General features: G+C 35.6%; 1 protein-coding gene across 1 annotated transcript; it reads left to right on the top strand.

Moving 5' to 3' along the window:
- The first annotated feature begins 8,322 nt into the window (after positions 1 to 8,322).
- MAG2 (RINT-1 / TIP-1 family) lies at positions 8,323 to 18,771 on the top strand. Its single transcript, XM_086442421.1, has 4 exons — positions 8,323 to 8,802; positions 8,903 to 9,010; positions 16,473 to 16,576; positions 16,670 to 18,771. Exons 1-4 carry the CDS (start codon positions 8,508 to 8,510, stop codon positions 18,563 to 18,565), a joined length of 2,403 nt encoding a protein of 800 aa, XP_086298547.1. The 5' UTR covers positions 8,323 to 8,507; the 3' UTR covers positions 18,566 to 18,771.
- The last annotated feature ends 1,220 nt before the right edge of the window (positions 18,772 to 19,991 follow it).

Genomic DNA, 19,991 nt, shown 5'->3' on the forward strand with positions numbered 1-19,991 from the left:
GATGTTTGGCTTAGCTCAGTTTGGTGATATTGGTGGCAAAATGAGTGATAAAATATTTGATCTTAAATGTTCTTTCATTTTAATTTATAATTCATTGAATTCTCCTAATAATGGACTTTTTTTTTTCTGAACTATGAGGCTATACGGCTTGAAAGTTTGTTAGGGTTACGTAATTGTTGCACTTAAAACTTGATAAAATTTCCGTTAGTCCAAGTCTGGCTCGACTACGGTTTGGTCAATTTGCGAGTTGGGCAAGGCTGTGTCCATTTTCATTGTGAGCAATGAAATAATAATGTTGTTGGGTTGTCGCAGTTGATGTTTACTAAAAGAGAGAAATAGGGGTTACTGGCTGACGGTGGTAGGGTTGGAGCCGATGAGCATCAGTGGAGATTTGCTGTGTTTTCCCTTCCGTAGTTATACTCTTCAACATAGTGTACATTGTACGATTGCAAATATTACCTATCAATATATCATGAAAATACAATTGTAACCTTAACATTAAAGATGCAACTTCTTTAATTTTAGAATTTAAATTGTAAGGTAAAAAAGTCAGGCCAGGTCAAGCTGCCCAAAGGGCCTGTATCCCAGGCCCAGACCCAGACCCAGACCCAGACCCAACCCTTCAATAAACGGGCTAGTATAGTACAAACTGTACTGAAATTATCTTGCCTAAGCCTGATACATTTCACGCTGTCAGGACGGGCTTTGGGCAAAGCCCAGCCCAATTGTCTTGAAATCGTCTTGGGTTTGACAATCTTGACCAAGCCCTGTCCATTATGGACTTGTCAGGGTGGGCTTTGGGTCAGTTCTGCCTCAGAGACTCATAGGTATACAAATAGAACTAGTATTCTATCTTAGTAGTCGTCTGTCTAAAAGTTCATTTCTTCTCCATTTAAGTAAATCAATCTGCCTTTTTAGACAATTTTTCAATAGTCTTAAGTATTCTTGGAGGCGATCCCATCGAGGGAAAGTTTCCTTTATTCTTTCGCAGTTTGTTGGGTAACATGGAAGGAAACGAACTCGCATATGTTTGAAGGGAAAGAGAGCTTGGTTGGTACAGGAAGTGATTATTTCAGTAATGTGATCTATTTTCTCTTGGTGTAAAGCATTTGAGGAACATGAATGTCTATTCTTCGAGGATCTACTGTTTAGATGGGATCGGCTGTGCTCTGGTGGACAATATAATGCTGCTGGTGGCTTTTGTAGTACTTTTATTTGTTTGTTTACTTTTGCTTTTTGTACCTGGTTTTATTTTTTGTTGTCTTTGTAGGTAGGTAGGTCCATTGACCTTTTTTCTTTTCATTTAATAGAATATTTATTTATAAACAAAAAATAATAGTAATTGTGTAATTAGACAGACTCAGGGATCCAAATTTCTGACTAGAGCACTCTTACTGACTTAACCTCTGGCCTTATGAGGTGTGCTAATGAAATTTGTGTGTATTATTAGTCTACGTGTTCTATTAGTTTCAGTATAATATAATTAACACTATTTTATTTGTATTATATTTTTAGAAGAATTAACTTAAATTGGGTCTGTGACTATCATCAACTGTTATTGCAAATTATATAATGTTAGAATATCTTTATGCATAAAAAAATGTACAATATCCATTATGGATAAGTTAATACAATCTATGTAACAATGACATGGCACTTCTGGCGTTTTTTGCCTCATTACGAACTGATCGATACGTTGGCACATAAAGCAGTGCCACCCTTTATTTCGATGAATTTTTTTGTTTGTTTGTAAAAGATGGCTCCTGTTGTCCATCTTCCATGTACGTCCGGATTTCTTTAGTTGTTTAATACAAATGCAGTGGTTTAATAACACAAAGGTGCATGTAATTGGTATGTTGTTGGCCTATTTGTGTAATGTTCTTGATGAGCTCAGTGCTTTTGTACCTGCTAGATTTCCAGATGAACTCTCTGGGTACCCCCTAAAGGATGGTATGGTTTACATGCCTACATACTGTAGGTTGTAAACACTTATTTTCTTACGATTTAAGGTTAGGTAGGCCCCCATTTTAAACCTCAATCATATTGCCCTATACTTATTAATATATGTTTATGAATGTGTCGGCATTTTTTGATTCTCGAAGGTGCAGTGTCAGATAGCTCATATGGCCTCTGACGCATGGTTCACTTCGTCATTACATAGATATCTCTTTATTATATCTATCATTTCTTTTATGGAACCCTGTTATGCAAAATAAATTAGGAAATATAATTTTTTTTTCAGTGTTACCAAATCATACTCTTTTTTTTAGCCATTGATATCTATATTGTTTTAATGTCCACTCGTCATTTTATAGTTATGATCCCTACTATTGTTTCTTGTGTGTTGTCTGAAACTTGGGTTAGGCTTTGTAGTTATCTAAATGTATCGAGCTGAGTTTGGTAGGAGGAGATTTTAATCATTCTAATTGCTGATAATTGGGAATCGTAACCTTTAAAGTGTGTCGTATAGGATTGCAATAGAAAGTCACATTGCAGTTTCTAGGTAAGCTCTCTCCTCATTCCGAGTACTTGTAAAAGAAAATTGGGTTTCTTGATGATGATGATGTTCATCTCATAGGGAGAGACTTATAGTTCTCGCTTTGTTATAGAAACACCAGATACTCTTTCTATAGAGAGAGAGAGAGAGAGTCTCTGGGCTTGTCTGTGGCTCTAGACTCCATAGCCACGCTACTAAAGAATGTATTAAATTCTTATGAATTACTACTTACTGTCACTAATCCATCATCACAGAACAAGTTGAAGTGTGTAAATCTTGGAATTTGCAAATTGGGCATTTTGTTTAATATATTATTCTTAGCTGTTGTTATTGTCCATAATCTTATCTTGATTTCTCTTTAATAAATAGGTTTTTGTCTTCTTCTTAAGATGGATTATATCAAGAAACATTTGTTATTTTATTTAGTACAAATTAACAGCTGTAGTTGTTTGATTTTCTGATTTGAATTTTCTATTATTGCACTTTGACCATTTTTTCTTTCTTTCTTTATTGGTTACATTACATTTATCTCACAATATCTCCCTCGAATCCATTAAATGACTTGCTGTCTTACACTTTTGTCTTGTCTTGTATCCAAATCCAATCTGCTCTATTTTCATGGTTTAGGAATCACCCAATGTCATTTGTCGGACGGTTGTATCCATCAAATTTTTGTTAGACAGCTTTCTATTCTCATGTATAATATATAATTTCTTTCTAACATTGTCTCGATTTGATGGTTGTAACCATCTAATAAGTCTAAAATGGCTCCATTTTCGGTTCACAGCTGTACTATGCACTGTGTGGTGTGCCATATCCATGTCAGCCTGGGCCCACAACCCAATGTGGCATTCTTTCAGACATGCTTATGACATTGATGTTTTGTCCCTACAGCAAATATTTTTCTGACTTACGATTTGTAGTAGAAATGATTTCTAGTTAATGGTGAAAAATGTTTCAAATCCAATGACTGGCCTAAGAAGAACATCGATCAAGCTGATGTTTGGTCTTGGGTCCACCAAAATCATCATCGCATTGCATTGCACACATTATCTGTATCTTATCCAAAGTTCTGAGGTTGGCTCCATTGGTGGGGGTAAAAAGTTAATGTACCTTGGGGGAGGGACTTCTTTCTAAATAGAGATTGACCGTTCTTGTAATTGTTGAGATTGATCTTTTGTGATCATTGAAATCAAAGTTTGTATGTTGTCCATCTCGATGTTTGAATATGAATCATCAGGATTAACATGCATCGACGTTGTTACAATTGTTGATCTTGACGTTTTAACATGAAGCTTCTGTGATCAACATGCCTTTTTATTGGGGTGGGGGCATTAAAAGGAAGAAAGATTTTTACTTACTGGCTTGATAGGATACTACTGTCCAAAAACTCAGGGTGCATTATGGCAGCAGCAACTTGGGAGGGAGAGGGCTGGGTCTACGTCAATCTTGGGCCTGGCTGGCTCATTACTCATTAATATTAGATCACTTAGTAATAATAATTACTTATCTATGTAAAAAAAAAAAAATTCTCAAATTTGCAATTATTTATCCTAAAAATATATTTCAAAATTATGAAATTATAGAAAAAGGACAAATAATTGGATAATGCTGAAGTACCATTAAAACGTAAATCAATTGTGCATTCTAATGTGATGGACCTAAAAATAATCGATGGTGCATGCATTCTACTAGGCATGGCACTAGTGATTGGACAGCATTGCCATGCCTCGTCATACCAATTTAAGCCTATGGGGCACATGGGTCAGGACAGGAGTATGAACTTACAAGAAATCCTTGTAAGCGACTTAAGGACCTGACAGGGGAAAAGCCCAGTGTGGGCAGAAATAACTGGGCCAAGATCTAGCCAAGTAGAACTTTTAGCCTTTTTTTTTTTTTTTGGCAAGTTAGGTTGGTCAATGGTTGGACAAGGCCTTTCCCTATGAGTGTGAGTTGGGTCAAGTTTTCTGTTGGTACGATCTTGGCCCAAAGTTGCTCGATAATTTGTTTGGTGCAGCCCACACTTACCTCTAAGCAGGCTTGTCGCTAGTCTGACCATGGTTTTTAAACTCGGTTTCAGGTCTCATCTTGTTCAGTCCCGATACCAAGTTAACTAGGACAATACGTCTCGTCTCGTTTGGCATTGAGACAATGGTTTTTAACCATTTAAAAAATCTGAAAAATTATGAAAATTTTCAGAAATGATTCCTATTAAAAAATGAAGTAAAAAAAAAAAAAAATACAAGATTAAAAAAAATCATAATATACCTATCAAAATGAATAAATTAAATATTTACATTGTTATATATGTTTCATTTTTATTGCACAAGTGCATCAAACTTGTTTTCCAAACACAACGTTTAAAGAGCACCAAGCTTATCATTAAAAATATCAAAGTACTACCATCAAATAATTTATTTTAGAACACCGATCCATTTGAATTTTCTCAAAATAACACACAGACACTACCAAACTTTCAAATGAATCATTCCAAAGTTCCATATAAACATAAGGAAACATTGAGTCGTTAGGAATCAATTAAATCACTAATTGCAATTCGATAAAATGCAAATGCATGATAACGTGTAGGTTTATATATGCAAAATTAAATTAAATACTAATATAACACTCAGTTTGAGTTTAGGGTAATTCAAATCCAAGACAAGTATTAACTAAGAAAAACTTGTAAAAATAGAAATCATGAAAGCGAAGGTCACAATGATATGAGTTGAAATTTGCACCGATATCCGATAGAGCATGTAACCCACTCACCTACAAAAGATATTTTGAACAAAAAAGTAAATCAAAAATTGATTAATTAGATATATTTTATAATAAGTTAAAATCACATATATAAAATACAATCACATAAAAGTAATTTTAAATCAAAGTACTGTCCTTGTTCCTCGTAGTGTGGATGAAGATCGATAGAAAAATAAAGAAAAAAATAGAGAAAAAAAAAATCTCAAGAAGAAGAAAGGAAGAAGATGAAACTTACTTGATTTGGAGAAAGATAAAGTAAATCCACTTCGATTTCGTCTTGAATTGGATGAGAAAGATGAAGTTTTCCTCCAAAACCTTACTTTTTTTTTTTATTCACTTGGTTGAGAAGATGAAGAAAAATCGATTTGGGTGAAACAATATAGGGTTGTGAATGTGTAACTCATTTGTCTCGTTTAACTCATCTCATTCGATACACATTGTTTGTCTCACAATTTATTCATTGCTGTTAGGTAACGTTTGTCTCAGACAAGATATTGCAATATCTCGTCCAAGATGTCTCACTTATCTCATGATACGTGGACGTCTCAAATAGGTTTGTGAATTAGTCTCGTTCATCCCTAATATCAAGTTAACTTAGTCGATACATCTCGGTCTTGGACGAGTTTTAAAACCATGAGCATGACCCACAAGCACTCTATATATGGTGCATGCTTATATTTTATATAATAAATCGGATTGGGACCGACTAGTTGCACATCACTACTAGCTGATTGTAACCCAATCTTAAGAAAAATACTTTGTGTTCTATAATTCTTAACATACAAGTCCTACTTCATTAGGATAACCTACTTCTTCATCTTAGTTCTAACCATGTCCTCTTTGTTTTAAGATACTTAATAATTTATTTATAAAGTTAACATGGTTTTCTTTAATGGAAATGTGTCTTGATTCCTCGAAAAACCTGATCAAAGACTGTCCAATCTTTTTTGCAAGAATTTTTGAAAAAGCAATAATTTTCGTTGGCATGATTGAAGGAGGAAAAAAAGTACACCCTTTGTTTTATATTTTTATGGTGTAATCATACAAGTGGAGTGCTAAGGGGATTTTTTTTTAAGTGATGAAGTGCAATTGGTAATGGATGGTGTGCAACTAGTCGATCCCAATCAGATTTGATATGATCCAAATCTAATCCAATTGTCATTGTATTGAATCAGATCAACTCTGAATCTCATCCAATTTATTTTGTTTTGGCACCCTCCTAAATTTAAACCTAGACTATGATTATCTTTACTATTATAATGAGAGAAAGTTGATTAGGTGTTTGTTGACACCAAAACTTGGAAGGCCAAAATTGCCTCACATTTACATTTAATTTTTCTATAATCAACCTCATTTTTTTTCAAAATGAATGAAATTATAATCCCACATCCCCTTATTTAGTTAGTTAGTTACCTAATAAAATATGGTTATAAATTTTGTTTATCTATTTGAAAATTTTAATTTTTAAAAATAATTAAAAAAGTTAGTTAATTATAGATAAATCCTAATTTTGTAATACATATGGACCAGTACATGTCACCTACTAATTTTTATTGGAGTGTTGTTGAAGTGACTTTAAAATTTACATCGATTCACACTTTGTTGATGTAGAGGTACACACAAAACCATAGAAGCTTTTTCACTCTTATCTTGAAAAGCATCCATGGTTTCGTCCACACATCCACATCAGCAAAATGTGAATTTTAAAGTCACTCTAGTATCATTCCTTTTTTACTATTGTAATGAAAGAAGGTAGAGTAAAGTGCTTTGACACCAAAATTCGAAAGATCTAAAATGCTTTCACCTTTGCTTTTAACTTTATTATTATCAGTCATTTTTGTTGAAAAATAATAAAATTACAATCCAATGATTCTTAGAAGAATAATGATTTTTCGACCCCCTCTAAAACACGATTCCTGACGTGGTATGTGCTAAAACCATAAATTCTTTTCTCGAGATACATAAGTGTACATACTTACGAAGGATGTACAATTGCATATCTCGAGGGTAAAAATCTATGATTTTAGCCCATGCTATGCCAGGGTGTAACGACCATATCATCTGTCACCTAGAGTTAGGTGTAAACTTGCCCCGGAGCTACCCGGAAGCACACATGTAATAGTATGTAAGGCTCGTTATGAAACCATGTCAGCCCCCGTACCAGGGCATATCTGTTAGTTTATGATACATGTCAGTCCTGTGTCAAGGCACACTTGTTAGCTTAGTAGCATTTTCGTAATAAGGGAGTATGACTGACCTCCACTTTTGATGTTTCCTTCTAGAAACCTAGGAAAGAAAAAGTATACACCTTGTAAGAAGGGTGTCAGTGCTATCCCAATCCCCGGCCTACACCCACGTTGTTGAAGCCCTTGAAGCCCAGCTCTGTGGAAGTCCCGCGTGTTATAAGATCATCATTTGCTTGTAACGCATCTATTGCTTTTGTAACGCGTTGCACCGTGTAATTCAATATTATATCAATAAAGTTGCTTCTGGGCTTTGCCTCGTTTACTTGTTTGCTAGTTATGTGTGTGTGGTGTACGATCATTTTACAGGCTTGCAAGTGGATTTGACCCTCTTGCGCCGCACGACCTCACTTCGAAAGAATAGGCCGTGACACAGGGGCGAATGTGGCCTTGTGTCAGAGAAGGCGTTGGAAAATCACTTTCATTAGTTTTTTAAATTATAAAAAAAATATGTTTTTTTTTTATGCTATCTTCAAAATTCCTTTAAATAATATTTTAAATTATATACATGACTTTAGAACACTGACACCTTAAATTAATCTTTCAAAATTCAAAAAAAAATTATATCATCTTCAAAACATGCTTACTTAGAATTTTAAATTATAAAAAAGTGCTTACAATATATTAAATATTTAAATATGTTATAAAATTAAATTATTTATTAAAAAATTTCAAACTAATTTTAAAAATATTTAGAAAAAATAAAACGTTCATAAATTCAAATTTTAGTAATATATGTGCTCTTGCTATAAATATTATAAAATTGATTTTCACCGCAATTTTCCGCGAAAAAAAAAAAAAAAATCCTAAAATGATAAAAAGAAGTTTGCCGATTCTCGTTCTCTCTGTCTCTGTCTCTGTCTCTCTCGTAAGTCATCGGCACAAGTCATACCCTCTGTGCTCTTCTCAATTTTATCTCTTCGATTTTGATTTCGATTTCGGTTCTCAAATTGCGAATCGAAGAACCAAACTACCAAATCGCATGGTGATTGTCTTATAAAAAAATGGAATCGATCGATCATTTGCCTCCATTTTCGGATTTATCATCCTCTCTGCTATCTTTTCTTGGGCAAAAATTTCAATGTGGAGACGATCTGTTGAAAGCTCCAGATCTTGTATCAGATTTGCAGAAGCAGTGCTCAGATTTGCATCGAAGTCTCACAGATCTAAACGAGAGACTGGAGTCGAGTATAATAACCTACGCTTCGCATTCCGAACGAATCGAAGGCCTTTTCGATGGAATTAAGAGCAAATTGGGCGATCTAAGGTCATCAACGTGCGTTACTGGATCTTTTATAGGTTTGCTTGGTGTTCCTTTTTCTTATTTGAACAGAAAATTAGGGTTTTGTTTTTGAAGTTAGGTTAATTCTGATAGATGGATTTTGAATTTTTGTTTCAGATGGTAGAGAAGGAGAAGGTGTTGGGAGGACGAAACAGATTTTGAGGGAAGAGTTGCCTACATTGGCAAAAGAAGTGGCACGAGTTGAGACTGTTCGAATATACGCAGGTGAGTTTCATCTACTCACCTTTTTTGTGTGTGTGTGTTTTTATAGAATTTCGTTTGGACAAAATTGGATCATAGAGAAAATTTGGTACCTATCTGCAATCCCTAACCAAAAAATAAACAAAATGACTAAAGAAAGAGAACTAAATGTCAAAAAGGAGAATTTCCAAGGAGCAATTGCTTATAAAACCTAAAATTCATGGACTATTTTTTTTGGATCGGTTAAAATTCTAGGACTATTCTCTAGTTATTCGTACTATAAAGTTCCAAACTTATCTCATGATGATATCTTTTCGTTTTTTTTTTTCCGAATGTGATCTTATTGGATCCTCTCAAAGATTGAGCCTTTTGGAGACCGTCTCGAATTTCCCTTGACAGGCAAGTTGCATTTGGTGTCTTAATGCCCCCCTATTTAAAGAAGAAATGAGATTTATTAAAAAAGGTGGTTAAGACTCCCAACTTTTTTCGCATGGGGGTATTTTGTTGTTCATGCTTGAAATACTAGGTTGTCACATTGTTAAGAAGCACAACCAAGTAGTCATGGAAGTGTTGGTCAATTCGGGTTGTTTACCGAGAAGAAAATGCTACATGGGAGACCTCATACAAGTCGCACGAAAAATATCCAGATTTTGAACTTTGAGGGCAAGGTTGGTTTTAAGGGGTTGATGCCTAACATTTCATACTTATCTCATAGTATTATCTTTTAGGTTTTTCTTTGTGTAAACCTTGTTGATTTGGCAGGAGGTGTACTTTTGGTTTCTACAATAAGCTTTATGTTGAATTTTTTATGGGATTTGGAGCTTGAACGTAGATCTTAAGAGATTTGTTGTTTTTGGAATAATATAGAAAATTGCTTAAATACCTTTTTTTTTATCACTCTATCAATTCACATGATTCGTTTCTTTTACCCCTTATTTCTGCACCTGAATAAATTCTTAAAAGCACACAAGTCCTTTAGCAATTTTTAAATTGAGAAGTTCATTCATTTAACTCGTCATCATGATCATCAAAACCTTATCCCGAAAGAATTCTGTTCCTTCTTTCAATTATGTTGATATTTGATAGTTATGTGTTCATATAATTCAAGTGTCCTCATGTATCATTCAATACTTCAGTCTGTCTCCTTTGATATTTATCTTGATCTTTTAAAACTCAGCCTTCACGTTCCTTCTCAAAAGGGTTGTTTTTATCTTCATTGCACACAAACAAACCATATCTCTTAGTTTATCATCTATTTGAGGCCACTATAATTTCACAAATGCATTCATTTTAGATTTTACTTAAGTGCTTCTGCTCGTCCATGACAACATCCTCATACTGTTTTATCGATAAAGAAAAGCCAACAGAACTACACATCCTCATCTTTGTTACAATCATTTTATGAACATGTTGATTCCCCAACATTTTACTAATAAAGCATAACCTGTCTTTGATTTTAACCACCCAACTTTAGTTCAATGGCCAACATCATCCTCAGTCTCTCCATTCTTATGGACAATAGAATCAAGATAACAAAAATTGGGATTGGAATTTTTTTGGCCATCCATTTTTACCAATGATTTCTCATTATGTGTGTCATTGCTAAAGTTGCACCCCATATACTCTTTTTTGCTCCGACATATTTTAATATCCTTGGTCTTTAAAATTACCTTATAGAGTTTTGCTTTTGCAGGTCTCCTTTCTTCTTTTATTTAGGCACAACTAGTTAATCAGAGCAATCTAGTATTTCACACGGGATTGTACATTGTTATTGTAACACCATCTAGTCCTAAAGGCCCTGTTTTCCTTAAAATAAATAAAAAATAACAAAAATTCTAAAGCTCCATCTTTTTTTTGTGGCTAAACTACTTTCACGTCTAATATCCTAATTGTACGTGCTTTCTGATCTCTCATGCATCCCATCTAAGTAAGAAAATACATGAAACAACTCCATTGGATTTCTTTATAAGAAAGTGAGTTAGTGGATAGTAATTAGTAGGTAAAGGTGGGTTTTGAACCTAGGTCGTTGTATTGACTATTGACGCTCATAGACTTTAAACAACTTAGCAAGTTGCACCTTTACTCGGTGGAGATATACCAAACTAATGGTTGCAACTTAAGGATTCTAGTAAATTGCTTGTTCTCTTTCTCACAAGAAAGGAAAAAAAATGAAAGATGTGGTTGTGCCTCAAACTAGGGAAAAAGCAAGTTTGTTATGACGCATCTTTTTAAATGCCATTTTTTATATGGTGTACTTGACTTGAAATGATGATTTTCTTGGTTACAACAACTATCCTAATCAAATACTAATTAATTTATGACTATGGCTGCAAGGGGAAGACGCTTCATTCTCTACACTAAACAAGATAAACAAGGATTTCTATGACCATAATGTTCCAAAGATACTTTTCCTTAAGTTGGAATATTTTTTCTTCTGAAGGGAGCATAAGTGTATATAAACATTATAAGAAAAGAAGTGCCACTTAGCTAAGTGGTAAGACTTGTGGAGGTTGTTCCCGGGCCCTAAGTTCAAACCCTTTGAACCCATACTTCTTGTGCTAAGCATTTTGTTTTCTGGTATAAGGCCTTTAGAAAAGTGGTAGAGTTTTACAAGGACTTGTACAAAGAAAGAAATGAGTGCCGGCCAAGTTCGGATCTTTTGGAGTTCGATGCTATATCACCAAATCAAAAGGAGTGGTTTGAAAGGAAAATTGAGCGAGAAGAGATTCGAAAAGCAGTGTTGGAGATGGACGTGGAAAAAGCTCCGGGCCTAGATGGCTTCACGATGGCATTCTTTAAAAAATGTTGAAATACAATTTGTGAGGATTTTTTGAAAGTGATTGAGGAATTTCAAGAAAGGAATTTTCTGGATCGTGGGTGCTAAACAATTCATTTGTGACCCTAATACCAAAGTATGCGCTAGCAGTAATGTAGTGGATTTTAGGCCGATAAGCTTATTGGGTTCAACCTACAAAATCATTTCCAAGATATTGGCTTCTAGATTGAAGGTAGTCCTCTCGGATATCATTGGGTCCGAACAAGGGGCATTTGTGAAAGGAAGATAGATATTGGATAGTGTCGTTATTGCAAACGAGTGTATAGACTCAAGACAAAGGGAGGGCAAGCCAGGTTTGGTGTGCAAATTAGACCTTCAAAAAGCCAGTGGGAGTTTCTTAAGTATATTTTGGGGCGGATGGGGTTTGGGGGTAGGTGGATTGAGTGGATAATGTTATGTGTAATCTCTCACTCCTTTTCGATCCTTATTAATGGAAGTCCAGTGGGTCACTTCAATAGTTTGAAGGGGTTGAGACAAGGGGATTCACTATCTCCATTCTTATTTGTAATGGTGGCAGAAGCTTTAGGGAGGATGGTCAACAGGGCAAGGAGTATTGGTGAGTTTTCGGGCTTTCAAGTGGAAAATGGGGGTGAGCAAGTGTCGATTCTACAATTTGCAGATAATACTCTAATCTTTATAGATGCATCGATAGGACATGTGAGGTTCTTGAGAGATATTATTTGTTGTTTCCAGGCTTTTTCAGGGCTAAAGATGAATCTAGGAAAAACTACGTTGTTTGGGGTAGGCATAGTACTGAAAACTAAGAGGTGGGCTACAATGTTTGGGTGTCCTCAAGGAGTTTTTCCGTCAGTGTATCTAGGATTGCCATTGGGGGCGAGATCAAGAAGTATTGAAGTTTGGGATCTTGTAGTGGAGAAGGTGGGTAAAAGATTGAGCTTGTGAAAAGCAAGGTACCTTTCTAAAAGGGGTAAATTGACATTGATCAAAAGTACCTTGTCTATTATACTGGTGTATCAACTATCTCTATTCCCACTACCAAAAAGTGTGGAGGTAAGATTGGAAAGGTTGGTAAGGGATTTTTTGTGGAATGATACGGATGAAAAGAGGAAATTTCATTTGGTTAAGTGGAAGACGATATGTTCGCCAAAGAAGAATGGGGGACTAGGGATAAAAGGTTTTTCAAATGACAAATGTGGCATTATTAGGTAAATGGCTTTGGAGATTCGGAGAAGAAAGGCTAAGTTTATGGAGGAAAGTAATTAGAGGAAAATATGGGGAAAAAGTTCTTGGTTGGGATAATAAGGAAGTGTAATCATCATATGGTTGTAGTTTGTGGAGGGGTATTAGGAGCGTGTATCCAAAATTTAAAGAATTGGTGGCCTTTAAATGGGGGATTGGGGAGAGAATTTGTTTTTGGGAGGATGGGTGGTGTGGAAACTTTTCACTCTCTATACAATTCCCAAAGCTTTATGCGTGTCTTTGAAAAAGGAGTAATTGATTGCTGACTTTTTGAATCACTTTAGCACCAAGCATGCTTGGGATTTTGGCTGTAGGAGGGATTTTAATGACTGGAAAATTTAGGAGTTAGTAGAATTGATCTTCAAGCTTGACCAATGCTTCCTGGAGAGGGCGGAGCATGATAAGAGGGTATGGACCTGTATGAAGGATAGAAGTTTCTAGGTAAGTTCATTCCGTGAGTCGATTTCGTATCAAGGTGTTTCTTCCTTCCAATTGGGCCCATTTGGGGTCACAAAGTCCCATTGAAGGTCTCCTTCATTTGGTTGGTGGCATTGGGTAAAATTCTTTCATTTGACAATCTTATGATTAAGGGTTTTGTGGGTACAAATATTTGCTCCTTGTGTTTGAAGGGTCGGGAATCGATTTCCCATTTGTTGATTCATTGTCCATTGGTGTGTAAGATTTGGGGTCATTTCTTGTATCTCTTCAAGTGCTCTTGGGTTTTGCCTAATTCAGTTATGTCTCTTTTTCAATTGTGGAGTCAAAACCCTTTTGTGGGAAAAAAGGTCCTTATGGTCTATTACCTCCTTTGTATGTGTTGGGTGGTTTGACAAGAAAGGAATTGAAGAGTCTTTAATGGCGAGGTGTCAAACTCGCAAGGCATCATTATGGCGGTGCTAGGTCTTATGTTCTTTTGGAGTAAATTGGAGGCAAATTTTAAAGGTGTGTTCTTTGATGATTTTGTTTTTAGATGGGATGTTATGCGTAACAATTAGTTGTGAATGTTAGTTGCTTTCTTTTTTTTGTGTTGTATGCTCTTGTTGTAATTTGGTTGGTTACCTCAACCGGCTTTTTTATTACAATTGTTCTACTTATTAAAAAAAAAAGTTTAAGGTCTTTTGTGGAGGAATTGTAGGGTTTTTATTTTTATTTTTTTAAGAGAGAGAGGGGTGGGGGGTGTTTTGTTTTCTTGTTTTGCTTTCATCCTTCTACTGTTTTGTACATCGATCTCTCGACCTCCTTTCTATTTCTAATAACAATTTTATTCATCAAAGAAAAAAGAGAAGTATAGAGCTATGTAGTTATATCTAATAAAGTATTGATACAAACTTAGTCTAAGCTTCGAGGCATGCCTCATGGTGAGGTTCATTAAAAATGTCCTAAGGCATAAGGATGAAAAGTAAAAAAAATAAAAATAAATTGAGGCATATGCCTCAATGTGAGGCATGAGCCTTTTGGCTGAGTAGTAGTTCTCGCATTATTATTATTAATAATAATTTTATATTATGTATTTGTTCCTCTCTTCTTCCTTGTATTTTGTTTTTTTCTTTTTTTATTATATTTCTTTGTTGTTATTGGCTTACAAGATAGATATAACTTTGAATGCAAAATAATTGCAAAACCAATGGAAATCGTTGGATCGTTTTGATTCATAAAAATAAATTTTTAGTAATTAATATAATGCAGAGAAAGTAATTGAAAGAAATAATATTTAGTTGTATTTTTGAAATAAATATTAAACTTTGCATCAAGATAAATAAATATTGAACTGTAAAATATTTTTATATAAATTTGTTTAAATATAATTTTATTTTCTGTTGAAATATAAAATAGTGATACTTTATGTGGATTCGAAACTTTAGATTTATTACTATTTTTTTGTATGTTATTTTATTTATTAAAAAATATCACGCATATGAGGCTTACGCCTTATGCCTCGAGGCACTGGCTAATCAAGCACCTTGCTTCATGCATCAACATTTGAAAACATTGGTTATATCTAATAAGAGTGCTGATTTCCTAACTAGAAAGTCTTCACTCGGTCAATACTCGGATGACGTGGCTCGGGATACACAACTGCGCATCCTCATAAAAGATGTGCAGTTGTGTATGCCGAGGAAAATGATCTATGATTCCGTGTCCATGCCACGTCAGCCAAGTATTCACCAAGTGAGGACGTTCTAGTTAGGAAATCATTACTTAAGTGACTCAATACAAACTTCTGACTGCAATGGGTTCTTTGAAGTGGATTGAGAATAAAGGAAATGTTTTAAAATTGGGATGGTACTGCTGGTAGAAGCATTTTGTTTGAAGATTTCCAGTCTGCAACTTGATGAGGTTTTCTGCTTGGGACAACTCTACCTCCTGTGTGCTTTAGTACATATTACACTAATTAATGAATCTTGATGTGCGTTTGCTTACAATAGCTCATCACAGATTCCTTTCCTGGCATCAACATATACTAAAGTGATTCTACCCAAAAACATAAAGAGGGAGAGTGTTGGCAACATGTACTTTTAAAGCCCACATTCTCAGGTCGTCAGCTCTCCAACACCATTAACAGAAAGATAAATTTTGAAACAATGCTCTACATGTATTCCATTATGCACTTTAGACCCTGTCAAATAGAAAAAATCCCTAAAACTATGTATTCCAGTAATGCAATTTAGACTGTCAAATAGAAGCCATGTATTTCTCTTCCTTCAATTCTCCGAGAACATTTTATTCTCTCAGTACATTTGCATGTCTAACTGGCTAAGCATAGGTTCGGCAAGAGGTAGCAGTATTATCTCATGGACAAGGTGGAATTTTCCTGTTCTTCCTTGTGATAATTGTATCATTCTACTTTATTTTAGTTATCATTCCTACAATGCTATTCTTTCATGTGACTTTCTTTTCTGAGGAAATATGAGTTACCCATCATTGTTTCATAGGCAAAGTACAATTCTCCCATTCTTCTTTCCATATGATAACTTTATCACTCTACTTTATTTTAATTAGCACCCCTAAAATGCTATTCATTTGTGTAAAATTACTTTATTCTTTTCTGAGGAAATATACGGTAACCAAAGTGGTGCTCTACCGTCAAAGTAGAAGTATGCATGGTACCAATTCAATGATGTCAGACTTTTCATCTTCATGGTTCCCATCTACTTGATCTTCTGAGACAAATAGTTGACATAATGGTCTGATCTTAACCACTCAATCTATACCTTCCACTTTGAAAATAAGAAATGGTCCTTGTCATCTAATTTAATTGGGTCTAATTTTGTATTAGGAGACCATAGGGTGGATCCTTGCATCCATTCATCACACGCATTTCCATTATTGGTAGATCACCTTTATGGTATCTAATGGGTACTTTAACGCCCTCTCGTTAAATCTTTTATTTTTCATAATTTTTTACTATCAATATGATGAAGTTGACTTTTTAATGTCTGTTTCTTCCAGAGACAGCGTTGAAACTCGACACTCTGGTTGGTGACATTGAAGATGCGGTATCTTCTACTATGACAGGAAATATAAGGAAGCGTCCCTTGGGGGCTAATTCAGAAGTAAGCACCTTCCACATTGTTCGCCAGAGTTCATTTCTGCAAATTCAACTTTCTCACTCTCTTTTTTCCTCAATTACTCAACCATTACTGCAGAAAATACGATTGCTTGCCATTAAATCTCTCAAACAAACGGAAGACATTTTAACTTCAGTTACAAAATCACGGCCTCAGTGGACACATCTTGTCTCAGCTGTTGATCACAGAGTTGATCGAGCTTTAGCCATTTTAAGACCCCAGGCAATTGCAGACCATCGGGCCCTTCTTACTTCTCTGGGATGGCCACCACCCATTTCTAGTTTGAATTCCACAAATGTAAATACAGGGAAATCATCTGATTCCATGAATCCTCTTTTCACCATGCAAGGAGATCTGAAAGACCAGTATTGTGAGAGCTTTCTTGCCATGTGCTGTCTGCAGGAGTTACAAGGACAAAGAAAATTCCGCCAACTTCAAGGGCATTACCGTGAAGTTGCTCTATGTCAACCACTTTGGGCAATTGAGGAGCTCGTGAATCCTATTTCATTGGCATCTCAACGCCATTTCTCAAAGTGGGTTGATAAGCCAGAATTTATTTTTGCTCTCGTATATAAGATAACAAGGGATTTTGTTGACTCATTGGATGAATTATTGCAGCCATTGGTCGATAAGGCAAGGCTTGTGGGTTACAGTTGCAGAGAAGAATGGATTTCTGCAATGGTAACCTCTCTATCGACGTATTTGGCAAAAGAAATATTCCCTATTTATGTTGACCAACTAGCGGAGGACAATGTCGCCAGTGTTCCATCACAGGCTAGAATCTCTTTGCTGCATCTTGTGGACTTGATGATTGGTTTTGATAAGCGAGTTCAATCTCTCATAGCACAATCGGGAGTCCTTATTTCCATGAGGGAAGATGAGAATTTAAAGAGGATCTCTTCAATGTCCATCTTCTTGGATCGCCCCGACTGGCTTGAGTTATGGGCAGAGATAGAGCTTAGTGACACATTTGGCAAGTTAAAGCCTGAGATGTCTGATGAGAGAAGCTGGAAAATGAAAGTTCAGGAAGTACTCATTGTGGGTTCTGAAGATTACAAATCTCCAGCAGTTACAAGTGCTGTTATCCGACGTTTATCATCTATGGTCGACCGTTGTAGGCCATTACCAAGCATTTCATTGAGAGCAAGATTTATAAGACTGGCTGGTGCACCTATTGTAAGGGATTTTCTTGATTGCATGCTTCAAAGATGCCAGGAAGCCGAAGGGCTAACTGCTCTAGCAGATGACGATGCCCTAATCAAGGTCACAAACTCCATTAATGCAGCTCGTTACTTTGAGTCTGTTTTGAAGGAATGGTGCGAAGACATGTTCTTTGTTGAGATGGGGTTAGATCAGGATTCTGACTTGGGATTAAGGGCGGACGCGATCATAGATCTGGGGAGTGGCATCTTTGATGAGGAAATTGAAAAGCTGGAAGAGTTCAGGACTGAGTGGGTTGAGAAGATATCAACTGTTGTGTTGAGGGGATTCGATGCTCGATGTAGAGATTATATGAAGAACAGAAAGCAGTGGTTGGAAAAAGGTGAAGAAAGTTGGACCATGTCTAGGACATTTGTTGGGGCTCTGGATTATTTGCAAGGAAAGATTTCAAAATTGGAAGGGAGCTTGAATGAGATTGATTTCGTTGTTGTTTGGAGAAGTTTGGCATCTGGAGTGGATCGTTTGGTTTTCAGTGGTGTTCTGATGAGTAATGCAAAATTTTCCGATGGTGGCGTGGAGAGATTTGGGGGTGACATGGAGGTTTTATTTGGGGTATTTGGTGCTTGGTGTTTGAGGCAAGAAGGATTTTTTCCTAGAGTGAGTGAGGGGTTGAAGTTATTGAGGATAGAAGAAGATAAGTTAAAAGAGGGTATGGAGGGAGGGAAGGAGAGTTGGTTGAAGGAGACTGGAATTAGGCATTTGAGTTTGATAGAGGCAGAGAAGATTATGAAGAATAGGGTCTTCCGTAATTGAATGCTCTGTAAATCTTTGAAGAAAACGATTAATGCATAGAAGAGGCAATGTGAACAGGGACGGATAGGTTAGGGTAAGCGCCATTGACGGAGTCAGAAGGTGGTTTTATTGTAAATTGGTTTGAAACTCCCAAACTTACCAATTCTTTCATCTTTTTTAAAGATATTCATAATAAAAGAAAATTACTGTTTTAAACAATAAGAAAATGTTTATTTGTTTATTTTCATTAATTTTTATATTTTTTGGGGGTTAAACTCTTCAACTGCTACGTCAAAGACAAAAAGAGTGCCATTCTGCTCAAGTGTTTGGAAGATAAAACCATTCTGAAGCAACCCAATTTTCTTCTCACTCCTTTTATTTATTGTGTGTGCGAGCCAAGCGCACGCCTGCATGTGTCTGCTTGTGTCACTCCAACTTATTTCGTGTGTGCGTGTGTTATTTAAGGCTAGATTTTGGGACTGAAAATGTAAGCTATCCGCTTGAGGATAAGTTTTGTTGTCGTTCGTTGTTGTTGTTGTCCTAAAGATCTTGGTTGTCAACGATCAAATTCAAATCCATTCCATTGAAAACCAAAAGATTAGGGCTACAACTGGTCGGGCTGGCCCGACCTCTACCTGATTGATGGGCGAGCTTGGGCCGAGTTATGAAGAACATGAGCTGAACCTAGGTTGGAATAACTGAACTGACCTTAATTCGGGTTGAGGGTTCGAGCAACCCAGCTCAATCCAAACCCGAGGCTATAAAATAATATATAAATATTTTTGTACTTTTATTTATTTTCAAATTAATTTTAATTATTTCCTCTTTAAAATATAAAATTTTAATTTTATTAATTGCATTTCTGATTTAAAATGTCAACTTTCTTTACTAATCAAAACAAAGTTTGGCTTGTTCAATGAGCCCAACCCATCTGAGTTGAAAATCTCAAGCTCAAGTTGAGCTTGGGTTTATGACATCGGATTCAATGCTTGGATTGACTTGAGCTAGGGTTGAGGGCTTTGCCACTTGAGTGGAGCCTGGATTTACCCTCACACAAATTAATCTCAAGCCACACAAATTTTTTTTTTTTTAAAGGATTTGAAAATTCACGGATTTTGATTTTTCATGCAATCGAACAGACCATCGGGATAATTCGCAAAGATCTATTCAATCAGAAAAATTACATAATTCTAGAATTCTTATTTTGGGGTTTTGGGTTCATTTCCTCTCTTGAGTTATTTTCCTCTTTTTCTTTAAGATTTTATTTTTCCAATCAATCACCATCGTAACATTGGCCAGTTAGAGATCAAAACTAAGGTTTAATTAACTATTTAAGCTCTATTATTAAAATTATACTCAGTTGGTTTTAACAATTAACCTAAAATAATAAGAGTTTCTTCTCTTCTTCCATCTTCTCTCTTGTGTGATTTGTCTTCATTAATAGTGC

The sequence above is a fragment of the Akebia trifoliata genome, chromosome 5 (assembly GCF_017979445.1).
Source record: "Akebia trifoliata isolate Shusen 1 chromosome 5, ASM1797944v1, whole genome shotgun sequence".
NCBI lineage: Eukaryota > Viridiplantae > Streptophyta > Magnoliopsida > Ranunculales > Lardizabalaceae > Akebia > Akebia trifoliata.

Bases quoted from the DNA above. Each gene is read 5' to 3' on its own strand.
- MAG2 (XM_086442421.1), top strand. From the start codon at position 8,508: ATGGAATCGATCGATCATTTGCCTCCATTTTCGGATTTATCATCCTCT. The intron at 8,803-8,902 runs GTTTGCTTGGTG...TTTTTGTTTCAG, and splicing joins CGTTACTGGATCTTTTATAG to ATGGTAGAGAAGGAGAAGGT. The intron at 16,577-16,669 runs GTAAGCACCTTC...CCATTACTGCAG, and splicing joins CCTTGGGGGCTAATTCAGAA to AAAATACGATTGCTTGCCAT.